The sequence below is a fragment of the Arachis stenosperma genome, chromosome 7, assembly GCF_014773155.1.
Source record: "Arachis stenosperma cultivar V10309 chromosome 7, arast.V10309.gnm1.PFL2, whole genome shotgun sequence".
NCBI lineage: Eukaryota > Viridiplantae > Streptophyta > Magnoliopsida > Fabales > Fabaceae > Arachis > Arachis stenosperma.
In genome coordinates, this window is record NC_080383.1 from 91,129,852 (window position 1) to 91,143,228 (window position 13,377).

Below are 13,377 nucleotides of genomic sequence, written 5' to 3' on the forward strand. Positions count from 1 at the left end.
AAGATTCATTGGGCCATTTAAATTCAGCCCAACACAGGCCTTCACATATCTTTTTTGGTTCCTATAAAACCCCGCTTCTTTTAACCGGCGGTGAACTGGAAGAAAAGAAAAACCAATCTGCTGTCGAAAGTTTCATCCATTATCTCACCCCTATTTTCCTCTTCCTCCCACCCTTGCTCCCCAAACCCTAAATCTCTAAACCCAATTTCTGAATCGATAGATTGATCGATCAATCAAACGGTCCTCAGATTCTGCTTGAGCGTTTTTTGATCGGAAGACGCGAAGATGGTTCTCGCACAGCTCGGGGGGAGCATCTCGCGTGCTCTCCAGCAGATGAGCAATGCGACGGTGATCGACGAGAAGGTTCTGAACGAGTGCCTCAACGAGATCACGCGAGCTCTTCTCCAGGCCGATGTTCAATTCAAACTGGTGCGCGACATGCAGACCAACATCAAGAAGATTGTTAACCTCGAAGATCTCGCCGCTGGTCACAACAAGCGCAAAATCATCCAACAAGTAACGTCATATTCCTTCATCACATTCATATGAATACTTATTTGATGTTAGTTATGATGATACTCCTTCGTATTTTGGAAAGAAGTGTGGTGTGATGCCATAGAAAGAGTTAGAATGTATGGAATTGCTAAGTTATTTCCTGTTGGATTTGTCACTTTCTTTTATTTCGTGCACTGTATCATAACATCGCTTTTGTTCGTCAATTTCTGAATTCATTAGCAAGAGTGGGTTTGTGCTTTGTAGTTTTTGTTCTCTCATTACATTCTCTGCTATTGTTTAGGCTGTGTTTAACGAACTATGTAAAATGCTGGATGCTGGGAAGCCTTCTTTCACTCCAAAAAAGGGGAAGCCAAGTGTCGTCATGTTTGTTGGTTTACAAGGTATGCTGCTTATTAAATAAGCTGAAAGTTCTGACTATTTATGATGTGTTTTTATGTTCAACTTGGCACAAATGGTACTGGGAACCTGGGAGGTGAATTAGCCATCCTTACACATTTGGTTTACGCATATTCCTAACTCCTAAGCAATATGGCACTGATACCTGTACATTTCTTAAATGAATTCAGGATCTGGAAAAACCACAACTTGTACAAAGTATGCGTATTATCATCAGAAGAAGGGCTGGAAGCCAGCACTTGTATGTGCAGATACATTCAGAGCTGGTGCATTTGATCAATTGAAGCAAAATGCTACTAAAGCTAAGATCCCTTTCTATGGAAGGTACTTGTTGCGATTTGGACATTATCCCATGTAACAACACTAAGTCTGGGGCATGTCAAATAATTGGCAGATTATCATCTTAGAATTTAATATACTCTATCATGTCCACTGTGTTGAATCATACTACTAAACTTCTATGCATGGATTTTTAATGGTTTGAAAAGTCATACCATTTTTGCTTGTGTTTCTCCTTTTATGTTGTTTCAAAGAAATTAAGGACATAGGCCTTTTGGTACATGTCATTTCATTAAGATAAACTTGAAGTAAGTTGTGAAAAGCATTGTTCTGTTTTATGCCCGAGGGTATCTACTTAGTGTTAACTTATGATTTCTACCCCCCCCCCCCCCCCCCCCCCCCCGGTTCCTTTTTTTTCTTTTCCGGCATCACATTCAATCTTTATAGCATATAATTCCTTAATATCATCTACTTTGGCTGCTATTGTATGAGTTGCATGATCTCAATGTGTAAGTAACTATTGGGTTGTGCCCCATGACTGTACAGTTACATGGAGTCAGATCCTGTGAAAATCGCCGTGGACGGTGTAGAAAGATTCAAAAAAGAAAACTGTGATCTCATAATTGTTGATACCAGTGGACGGCACAAACAAGAAGCTGCTCTTTTTGAAGAAATGCGTCAAGTTTCAGAAGCAACGGTATTATCTATATAAGCTGTGTGTGTTGATATTAGCTACTGCATTCCAATAAATAATAATGCCTTTTCTTTGCATTGTTCAGAAACCAGATCTTGTCATATTTGTTATGGATAGCAGTATTGGTCAGGCTGCTTTTGATCAGGCTCAAGCGTTTAAGCAGAGTGTTGCAGTTGGAGCTGTAATTGTTACTAAAATGGATGGCCATGCAAAGGGTGGTGGTGCTCTTAGTGCGTAAGTGTTAACTACTTGACTAGAACAAATTTATCATCATTAATATCACCTTTTACTAGTGTGAAACTGCAGACCAATGAATTTAGCAGTTCATTATGAACCACGTTTCAAAGAGTCGACAATATTTTCAACTGAATATGAACCGCATTTCAATTCTACATTATATAATATTATATTTTGCATTATTGCATGATCTCAAAAGATAAGTTATATGCCTCTGAAATGGATGTGTATGTGTGTATATTTTGTGTACAAGTTTAAATATAATGCATCGTTTATTATATGGTTTGCACACCTAACCTACCCACTAATTCTATATGTTCAGTGTTGCGGCAACAAAGAGTCCTGTCATATTCATTGGGACGGGAGAACACATGGATGAGTTTGAAGTTTTTGATGTTAAACCTTTTGTAAGCCGACTGTTAGGTATGTGCTCTTGGGCTGTCATCGTTGGCTCATGAATTCTCTGTCGTGCCCCATAATTTTCCGTTTTATTTCCCCTCATCCTGTTAGTTATTTATTTGTCAATTATATTTCTCATCCAGCATTCTTACTTAATCTTTTGGACTTTTGTACTAGGCATGGGTGATTGGTCTGGGTTTATGGACAAAATTCATGAAGTCGTTCCTATGGATCAACAGCCAGAACTGCTTCAAAAGCTGTCTGAAGGAAATTTCACCTTGAGGATTATGTATGAGCAGTTTCAAAACATACTTAAAATGGGCCCTATCAGCCAGGTTATTAGCTCCATATGAAGTATGATTGAATTTATTTTTGCTTTGGTTCCTGTGTGATTATTGCTGCTGTTTTCATTTTGACTTATTTCTTGGTTGGTTTATGTAGGTGTTTTCCATGCTTCCAGGATTTAGTGCTGAATTAATGCCAAAAGGCCGTGAGAAAGAAAGCCAGGCAAAAATTAAGCGTTACATGACAATGATGGATTCAATGACAAATGAAGGCAAGCAATATCAATTGGTGGTTGCAAATATAAACTGTGTACCGGATTCGGTTGGTTATATTTTTCACATGCTAACCTAACCCTTTAGTACTATGTTTCAGAGTTGGACAGTTCAAACCCAAAGATCATGAATGAATCTCGGATAATGCGAATTGCTCGGGGCTCTGGTCGTCAAGTAAGGGAAGTAATGGAGATGTTGGAAGAATACAAGCGTCTTGCGAAAATCTGGAGCAAAATGAAAGGGCTTAAATTCCCAAAGAAGGGTGACATGAGTGCCCTATCTCGAAATATGAATGCCCAACAAATGGGCAAAGTCCTCCCTCCTCAGATGCTGCAGCAAATAGGTGGAATGGGCGGGCTACAGAGCTTGATGAAGCAGATGGGATCTGCAAAAGACATGATGGGAATGTTTGGTGGTGGCAATTAGTTTAATGAACCTGGCCTTATGATCTGAGGATCGTTTCTGACCATAACTAACGATGCATTAGAACTGGACTCGGTCCGGTTATGCACTTCACATTGATTTTGGTTAGTTGTGCTGTCATTTTACGCAGAAGCCCCAATGGGCGCGCGAGTTCATATTTGTAACATCAAAAATCACTTGTCCTTTCTGTGTATATTTATTTAGTTTTCAGATAGCAGCTAAAGCCATACATTTATGAATAATCATAATTTTCAAAATCGAGTGAAATCGAAAGCGGTACTGCCTTTCTGGATTTGGTTTTTTCTTGCTTGTACCAGATTTTTTTTTCCATTAAGTTATACATTATATGGTTTAAAATGACACAAAATGAGCATATTATTTTAGTGTTTAAAATTTCAAATTGATATTATGTTCTGGTTTAAAATCCTGAATAATTTTGTAGTTGTAGGTTTAAAACCTCCTGGTGCCTTTTTAGGATTTAAATTTTTAAACGAGTAAAGTGTTTGATTGGACGCTCTTATTTTGATAAAAAAAAAATTTTTCAATGAATTTTTTTTTAATTTTTTAGCGTGTGGTAAGTTTTTAGTAGTAAAAATAAAAGTATTAGAAAAATAAAAAAAATATTTTTTTGAGAAGTAATTTGCATCTCTTTTTAAAAAATTTTTTTTCTTAAAAAAAATATTTTTTATGTAACAAAAAAAATAAAAAATATTTTTATATCGTTATATTCAAATATAATTGATAGATAAAAAGATCTTTTTGTAAATATAAATTTATTTTTAATTTTTTATAAGATCTTTTAAAAAAAGAACTTGAAAAAAGATCTTTTCATAGAAGTTCACCCAAACAAGTTCAAAGTATATTTTGTCTTTTGAAGTTTGACAAAAGTTTCAAAAATATCTCTAAGTTTTATTTTGTTTCAAAAGTTTTCGATCCGCATCAAATATATTCCTGACGGCTAATTTTTCAAAAAATTTAAAACCAATTTAACAACAATTTCATAAGAACTATCCTCAACACAAGTAAATTAAGCATAATTTTCATGCATTATTATTAGATTGGTCTTAAATTTTTTGAAAATTTAGTTGTTAAGGATATATTTGATACAAATAAAAATTTTTTGGAATAAAGTTTAAATAAAATAAAACTTAGAAATATTTTTAAAACTTTGGCCAAATTTAAGAGACAAAAAATAAATTTTACCCTTTACAAATTTATACACTTTGAAGAGTTTAAATAATTTTTCTAATGATAGTGGATTAGTGGGGTTGAAGACTCCATAAAATGAGTAATTTTATGGATATGAAACACTAAATAATAAATATGTAATAAGAGTTCAAAATTCATATAAGCATTTTAATATTTAAAACTCCAAATTTATATATTATTAAGGCATAAAATATTTAATTGTAATTAGAATTTAAAATTCTCGTAAAATAAACATATTCTTTTAAAATTTAATATCCTAAATAATACTGGTAAATGCACTAGTGTTTAAAATAATAAATAAAGACTCATATACAGTTGTTTTTATTTGAAACTAATAATTAAAGATTATTAGAAGATAATTTAATCAATCATATCAAACTACTTAAAAAATTTTAACTATTAATTTTATATAAAGATAACTTTATATAAATATTTACCGAATTATATATTAGTTGGATAGAATTTCCAAAAAGCTAACAATTTTTAGGGTTTAAGAGTCAAACCTTATATATATTGGGTTTAAAAACACTAAATAATTATACATTAGTGGGGATGCGAAACCCTAACAAAATGAACATGTCCAAAACCGCCACAAATGAACAAATGAACAAATGAACAAACGTTTTTATGGTCTAACACCTTAAAACTAATCCAGGAATAAATACAATTTTCGTCCTCCATATTTATCTTTATCTTTAATTTCTATTTCACCCTAGTTTTTTTCTAACAGCATCCTGCTGCATCACCATCGTTCTAAATACGCTAATAATCATGAGAGCCTATAACATAAAAAGACTCGAGCATTGCCATTGGGTATACATGCAGTATGGAAAGTAGAAACACGTCATCTTTCCAAGAACTTGCTTAGAACGGTTTTTTGCAAATGGACCTCCTCCTCCTCCTCCTCCTCTTCCTCGCCCTCCCCTGATTTTATATCGGAATTTAGAGCACAACGAATGACAGAATTTATTTGTTTCCTTAAACTGGCATTGTCTACAAACACATCTGCCAGCATCTTCCTCAACTCATCATGAGGAGGAGTTGTTCCTGTCGCACCTGAATTTGCTGTATCACCTGACTCATCCAGAGCAACACCAGCATTTTCTACATCCTGTGCTAATAGTTGTGCCTGTTCCCAATTCGCACACGGCATGTAATAAAAACAGTGAATAGAGGCAACAGTACATAACGAATAATAGTAAGTAAAAGGCCCCAAAGAGTTAATATGCGAGGGCAAAAGTTAGTTAAAGGTAACCATAATACCTCTGCAAGCAGAAGACCAATCCGGTTATCAGATGTTGCTAATAAATCCAAAGCATCAGATGGTGAAGCGTCAACAGTCAGTTTATCTTCCTCTTCAACAAGGAAGTTTACACTGCACTCCTTAAGCCTCCTTTGAAGGATTCCACACTCATGCAGCAACTTTGAATTAGCATTATGTAAAAGTTCCTTTCTTTGTCTTTCCTTCTGGAGATTTCTCTGAACAAGATACAGCATGAAAAATATGACGAAATTAATTATATTTACTAACAAATACAATACCAAAACAGAGACTCAAAAATTCTTTTCGCTAAAAAAGCATCACAACTAAGAAATATCAAGTGCATCATAAGAAAAATACTCGTCCATAAGGTTATACAAATCACTAGTCAGAATTAGATTAAATGCATCCAATTTCCATCTCTTCATACTAGCAAAGAAAGGACCATACCTCCACATCTATCTTTTCCTTCATCAAGTCACTTAGCTGCTGTTTCAGTTCTAACTGAGAGCTTCTCAGTGACTTGACCTCCTTTACTAGCAACTTTGAATCTGTCTTTGATTTTGTCTCAAATTCGTCATGATATTTCTGCAACTGCTCAAGTTGTTCTCTAGCTGCATCTAGCTCTTGCTGCAATAGTTGCTTCTCCTGGATAACAGATTCTTTTGTTGATTCTGCTAGCACCCTTTCATCCTAGATCATTATAACTTTTCATTATAGGTCACCAAAATGGTATCAAATAAAGTAATAATTAGAATCAATAATCAAAACCAAACCTCTTCAGACTTCAATTTCATTTCCAACTCCAGGCACTTTCTCCGGAGTTCCTCCATATCCCACTGCATCTGCGTAAATCTTTCCCTTTCAGTCAAAACAGCCTGCTGCATGTTTTCTCTGCAGTTCAATCGAGTTGTTTCAAGTTCAACTTCTAAATCTTTGACCTACAAGTAAAATGAAGCAACATTCAATAGATGAACATAAATAGTCCAAAAAGATATCATCACTTGTTTTCGCTTTTCCATCATTGTAATTGAAGTCATTTCATTGTAACTACTAATTACTATATCTCTATTTAATGACCAGTCATTTTAATAAAAATTAAAGCAATTCTATTAATGTAATGTTGCCTATGCACACCCATGCATTGCATAATGACATTATATTCAATAGAAGTAACAGTTTATATCATTATAAAATTAGAAGATAGCTGTATGCTAAAAATAAACTTAAAGCACTTTACATGTTTCAATTAAATTTCGGTGAGTAATTGCTTAATTTTCAAAAGCTATCTCAGGGAGATTTCAATTATGAGCTACTTTAGATGCAAAATAAGCTAGCCTAAACACACAGAGGAATGAATTAAGCAAGTGACCAATGATAATATCTATCTAAAAAATCAGAATAAAGGAAAACCGTTGAATATATATTGGATATTGGATACCTTGGTCATGAGATACTGTCTTGCAGCCATTTCTTGGTTCAACCTTGCTAGAAGATCCTCGACATCCGTTTTCGCTGTGACCAGTCTTTGCTGCTGAGTAGTAAGTACTCTGTTCAACTTGTGTCGCTCATACAGTGGTAAAGTCATCAATGAGTTTCTGGATGGTTCACAGCTCTCATGATGATGAGAAGCATCCTGAAGCAAACTGTTCGCAGCTGAATTTGATGTCTCGCTATTCTGTACAGAACTAAAATCACTGTCAATACTCTCCGTTGATAGTCTCTTGACATGAACATTCAACTTAGACTTCTGTGTTCCAGGTTGAAACTCAGTTCCATCCAGGCGAAGAGCTATAGCATCAGTAGTATTTGCAGTGACCTTGTCCGCACTACTATCCTCCTTAGTAAAACCTTTGTTGGATGCAGCACGATCATGAGTTTGAGTCGAATTAATCAAATTATGTTCCAATGTTGAATTCTCCATGCTACGACCAGAGCATTTATCTTTTCCATGCCGCGGTGATCCCAGCTCAGAAACCTCATAAGAGGTATCGTTACCAGACTCGGATGTAATGAATGAATTATCAGCATTTACAGAACCATGTGAACTATCACGGAACATAATTGATGGTGTAGCACCACTAGCAGATGTTTTCTCTGATATATGCTGATTCACATCATGGAATGCTGAAAAATATCAACAGAAAGGCATTAAAATTTTATGGAATAACATGAAGGTCTTATTTTTCACTAGAATAAAGAGGAACGGCTTCAAAGCTGATATGAAGTGATAAGGAAAACATACCAGATCTAGCAGCAGCTTCTAGCTCAAGAAACATTGCTGCTGGGACACTTCTTGATACATCGATGTCTGATAACAGTTTTTCCATCCAATCTGCTAATAAGCACCTTCGCTGAAAATAATCAGTTTATCAGTGTTGAAGTGCATAAAAGAACTACTTCACAAACAAATGATGGATAACTTATCTACCTCTTCCAAAAGTGCATGGCTTTTAATTCTCAAAACTTTTTTCGATGGAGCAGGAGGCAAGTTTTTCATAGGAAATTCCTTCTTCAGCTGATAAATGGAAAACAAAAAAGAAACAAGAGAGAAAAAAAGAAGTTGATCATCACCTCAATATTGACAATTAAATAGCACATTCATGACTAGAACAACAGATGGTTAGAAAACACACTTACATCAGAAAAAAGCTTCAAAAAATCACTAAATCTGCGCAATATCACTCGCGTACTAGTGACTCCCTCCGGGGATTGTATACCAACTAGAACCCTGTAAAACTATAACATAAGAAAGTTAATAGAAAAAAAAGGGTAAAACAGAACACAATTGCAATTTAAAGTACTTTTTGGTTGAGAAAGACCAACTCAACTGAACAGGAGCAAATTATGAATGCAAGCTAATGTTAATTTGTTGCATTTCATTAATAAAAAATGATACTTTTTATATAAATTGTTGATGAAGTGAAATATAAAAACTTATAAGTTCAGAAGAAGAAGAAGAAGAAGATTTTACCACAACAGGTTCAGAACCACCGGATTGGGGAACAGTAACCCAGGAAGGAACAGTGACACAGAAACTCCAACCCGTGTGAGGATCATGAGGCCAAACTGAGTTGCGGCCATCCTGAATTCGATTTTGAAACAAATCAATAACTTGAAGAAGTCGAATTATAGTTAAAATACACACACACAATGGATAGAGAAACATAAAAGGGGGAAAATTCAGCTAAAATTGAAGAAAGATACCCATTTGCGAGGGGGAGGGCTCCAATCCATGCCGAGAGGGAGAGGGGAGGTTCCATCGTGGCGATGCTTGGGAGAGAGCGAAGTGGCGTCGTTTTGGGGAAGAAAGTAATCGTCGTTTAGCAGCGATCGACGATAAGCGAAGGGGTTGATGACGGTGTCAGCGTAAGCGCAGCTGAAATTGAGGTCCAATACAGAGAAGTCGTGTACGTACGGATGCATCGTCTCTCTTCCGTTTCTGTTTAACTGTTTCTGTCTCACTCAGCTCTGCAACTTCCAACTTCACCACCACCCTGCTTTTATCGATATTTTTCAAGCTGCTTAGAGTCTTGAACTTGAACCATTTCTTTAAGTGTAATAAACTAATAATAAGGAAATTAAAATTTTGAGAGTTTTTTTTTTTACTTCTTTTACTTTTACTACTTGGAATTTTTGTTTTAATTTTTAAAAATTAAAAATTCTTTTAAATATGTTTTTATAATGAAATTATAATTAATGTGAGTAATATAAAGTTATTCATAAATTTGTATAAGTCAATAAATTCATTTATTAAAATATTTATTTTTAAAATAATAAAAACTCAAATGAAGTCAATTTCACGTGAAATTGATAACCTTTTAAAATTTACACTAGGCACAAGTGTCGATCAATTTATAATTTTATGATAATATATATTTATATTTAAATATATGATGATCCCATTAATGTTGTTCATTATATCATTAATAAATTAATGTTGAAATTTTATTAGTAAAGAATAAGATGTGTATTAACTATTAAGTATTACGTATTAACTGAAGGTAGGGAAGTGAGAAGTGAGAACCCTTAAATTGGAATTGGGTTTTGCTTCAGCCGCACGGACTCCGGAGTGAGTGGTGACTACTGTGAACCGCCTTCGTTTTCTTTTCCCGAAACTGAAACGACGCACATCCCTTTTTGCTGCCAACACAACTCAGCCGTCTCTCTCTTTTTCTCTCCCGCTACCGCCGCCGCCACAACCGCCGCTGTTTACACAGTTCTCTCGGCATTTTCTTGAAGGTTCAATCACTTTAAACTGTAATCATCGTCACATATAGTTCTTCTTTCTCTTTGTCTGTCTGTTTGGTGTTCGAATTTCAAATGCACTGCTTCGACTCATCATTGATTGATTACCTATTGTGGTTTCTTTGTGGCGCGTTTATATGCTTTCCCGCTTCTTTTCTTTCTTTCTTTCTTTCTTTTGAGCCCCCATTGTAAACCGCAACCACTCCATTCGCGAAAAGGGAGGAAGAAGAAGTTACGACCTTCTTTTTGATAGAATGTATTGGGTCTTAAGAACGTAAGGGTTTGGTATCTAAGTGATTTTCTACTTTACGTGTTAGTTGTTAATTGTATGCTGTAACTATTGTTCTTTTTTGATAATGATTATATTTTCTGATAATCCCTTCGTACTCCTTTCTAATTTTTTAATTCTTTTGTTTGTTTTTCTAGGATTATTCCTGCTATGGTGGACGTTAATAATCTTGTAGCCCCTGTCACTGATTCAGAAACATAAACCGATATGCGAAGCCGAAAGAAATCTATTGTCTGGGAGTACTTCACTGTGAAAACTGTTAGCCCTGGATGTGCTAAGGCTTACTGTAAACAATGCAATAAGGAATTTGCTTACATGACAGGTTCAAAACAATCTGGCACAAGCCATCTCAAGAGGCACATTTCATTAGGAATCTGTCTGAAAAATCACCAAACCCCTTCTGGAGAAGATAATGTTCAGCCGCCAAAGAAACATTTCACAAAAGCAATGCCTCACGATGCCCACATACCATTTGACCAGGAGCAATGCAATGACAACATAGCTAAGATGATCATTTTGCATGACTATCCACTTCATATTGTGGAACACCAAGGTTTCATTGATTTTGTGCGGTTACTTCAACCTCAGTACAATCCACTAAGCTTAAAAGATGTTCAAGGGGATTGCGTCGCAATGTACCTCAGAGAAAAGCAAAACCTCTTAAATGTCATCAATGGGATTCCTGGACGAGTCAACCTTACTGTGGATTATTGGACATCAAACCAGACATTGGCCTATGTTTTTCTTCGAGGACACTTCATTGGTGGTGATTGGAACTTACATCATCCCATTCTCAGTGTTATGATGGTGCCTTTTCCTGATTCTGACAATTCCTTGAATCAAACTATACTCTCTTGCATAAATGATTGGCATTTGGAGGGTCGGCTATTCACCATCACACTTGATAAGTTATTCTCAAATGGGACTTTGATGGGAAATCTCAGATGTCTCCTCTCTGTTAAGAACCCTGTGATCTTTGATGGTCAGTTATTAAGCCAGAATTGTTATGCCCGTGTGCTTAGTTGCCTTGCATTAGATGCACTGTCGGCAATGAAAGAAACTGTTGGTAAAATTCGCGAGAGTGTGAAGTATGTGAAATCTTCAGAATTTCATGAAGAGAAGTTTTTTGCGTTAAAGCGACAGCTTCAAGTCCCTAGTATGATGGAGCTCTTAGTTGATGATCAAAATAAATGGGATACAGTTTATCGAATGCTTGCTGCTGCCTGTGAATTAAAGGAAGTCTTTGGTTGCTTTGATGACTCCGGTCCTGATTATAAAATGAATCTTACTATGGACGACTGGAAGCATGTGGAAAAGCTCTGCATGTGTTTAAAGTATTTGTACGATGCAGCTAACATCTTAACTATTCGACCATACCCAACTGCAAACTTGTTTTTCCCTGAAGCATCAAACCTTTTGCTAGAGTTGACACACGCAGCATTCAGCCAGGACCCTTTCTACAGTACACTGGTTATGCCTTTGCAAGAGAAATTTGATCGGTATTGGAGAGAAAGCTGCCTCATCTTGGCTGCTGCTGTAGCCATGGACCCAAGGTATAAAATGAAACTTGTAGAATCCACTTTTGTGAGGATATTTGGTCAGAATTCTGAACCACGGCTAAGAATTGTTGAGGATGGTCTACATGAACTGTTTGTTGAATATATCATACAAATGCTTCCTTCTTCAGCAACAAATGGTGATGAAGGGAACGAGGCTACTATAGAGCACAAGCCTGAGCCTGAGCCTGAGCCCAAGCCCTGCCATGAAGAGTCACTTAATGGATCTCTCTTTGCTGAAGATGGGCTTTTTGATATTGAACTTTTTATATCTGACTTCACTGGTGACCATCAATTTAATTCAGAATTGAGTGAGTATTTGGAAGAACCTCTGGAGCCTCAAGTACAAGAATTTGATATTCTAAACTGGTGGAGAGGAAAGGAATGGAAGTACCCCACTTTGTCTAGAATGGCATCTGATATTTTGTCTATACCTGTATCCACTCTTTCTGCAGATTCTGCTTTTGACATGCAAATTAGAAAAATGGATAGCTATAGGTGTTCGTTGGGGGCTCTAACTCTTGAAGCCATTACATGTACCAAGGATTGGTTCCAGTACGAATAATTTCCTATGCATGTTTCAAATGCTCTTGTGAAGAAGAAATCTTAGAACAAATACCTCGTTTAGATAGATTCTCAAGTAGCTTTTTAGGTATTGAAGTATTGATACTACTGTGATTAGCTGTTAGGGTTTGCAGTTGTCTATAGTATAGCTTGAATTACATTCTAACTTCATTTTGGTTTCAATATCTTGGACACCATATATCAGTTGGATTCTAAGTTTCAATGAAAAAACACATAGACCTGTTCCTCCCTTTTGCTTCACTTATTTTTATTTTTTCTGCAATTTATTCCTACCGTATTCTGAAATGTCGGTTTAATGTAAGTGGCTCCGTAATATATACAGAAAATTAATTGTTTTTGAACAATTAACCGTCATGCAAGCAAACGGAACGAAAGAACTAAGAATTATTGTCGTGTTATATTTGTTCCTTTTCGTTTTCTTTCCGTTTCCTTTAATGCTTTAGAAGAAATTGCGATTTTTTATTTCATTTGTGATTCTCGGCAGCAACAAAACAAAGCGTTTGGGTACCAATACTATGGCAATGTATTTTCAGAACAGATCAGGCTTTTATTTGTTTTAGGGTCATGATGACTTATTACCTTGATGCTTTCGCAACAATATGGTAAAAACTTGATTGAGATGTGATGAGGCATGAGCTAATCCAATCTCAATCACTTCCTTACACAAATGGTTATCGAATTTATATTAGTTGAATCACTAATGAAGGATGAAAATTGACCTGTATTTT

At 35.7% G+C, this 13,377-nt stretch overlaps 3 protein-coding genes across 5 annotated transcripts; 2 read left to right on the forward strand and 1 right to left on the reverse strand.

Moving 5' to 3' along the window:
- Positions 1–84: 84 nt before the first annotated feature.
- On the forward strand, positions 85–3,793 carry LOC130941322 (signal recognition particle subunit SRP54 2). The gene is made up of 9 exons (XM_057869788.1): positions 85–516; positions 797–896; positions 1,083–1,236; positions 1,738–1,888; positions 1,971–2,119; positions 2,445–2,545; positions 2,699–2,856; positions 2,963–3,077; positions 3,179–3,793. The coding sequence occupies exons 1-9, from the start codon at positions 286–288 to the stop codon at positions 3,502–3,504; spliced, it is 1,485 nt and encodes a 494-aa protein (XP_057725771.1). The 5' UTR covers positions 85–285; the 3' UTR covers positions 3,505–3,793.
- A 1,425-nt stretch (positions 3,794–5,218) lies between these two features.
- LOC130940782 (PX domain-containing protein EREX) lies at positions 5,219–9,490 on the reverse strand. Of its 2 annotated transcripts, none has more exons than XM_057869021.1 (10): positions 9,179–9,490; positions 8,946–9,056; positions 8,612–8,710; positions 8,403–8,489; positions 8,217–8,325; positions 7,413–8,098; positions 6,748–6,912; positions 6,422–6,664; positions 5,974–6,189; positions 5,219–5,839 (listed from the first exon to the last, which is right to left on the reverse strand). In XM_057869021.1, exons 1-10 carry the CDS (start codon positions 9,395–9,397, stop codon positions 5,555–5,557), a joined length of 2,220 nt encoding a protein of 739 aa, XP_057725004.1. In that variant the 5' UTR covers positions 9,398–9,490; the 3' UTR covers positions 5,219–5,554. The 2 variants fall into 2 exon arrangements, with proteins under 2 accessions (XP_057725004.1, XP_057725005.1); XM_057869022.1 differs by having other exon boundaries at positions 8,612–8,702; positions 9,179–9,465.
- A 500-nt stretch (positions 9,491–9,990) lies between these two features.
- LOC130940783 (zinc finger BED domain-containing protein DAYSLEEPER-like) lies at positions 9,991–12,880 on the forward strand. Of its 2 annotated transcripts, none has more exons than XM_057869024.1 (2): positions 9,991–10,231; positions 10,646–12,880. In XM_057869024.1, exon 2 carries the CDS (start codon positions 10,716–10,718, stop codon positions 12,627–12,629), a length of 1,914 nt encoding a protein of 637 aa, XP_057725007.1. In that variant the 5' UTR covers positions 9,991–10,231; positions 10,646–10,715; the 3' UTR covers positions 12,630–12,880. The 2 variants fall into 2 exon arrangements, with proteins under 2 accessions (XP_057725007.1, XP_057725006.1); XM_057869023.1 differs by having other exon boundaries at positions 9,991–10,213.
- Positions 12,881–13,377: the final 497 nt, after the last annotated feature.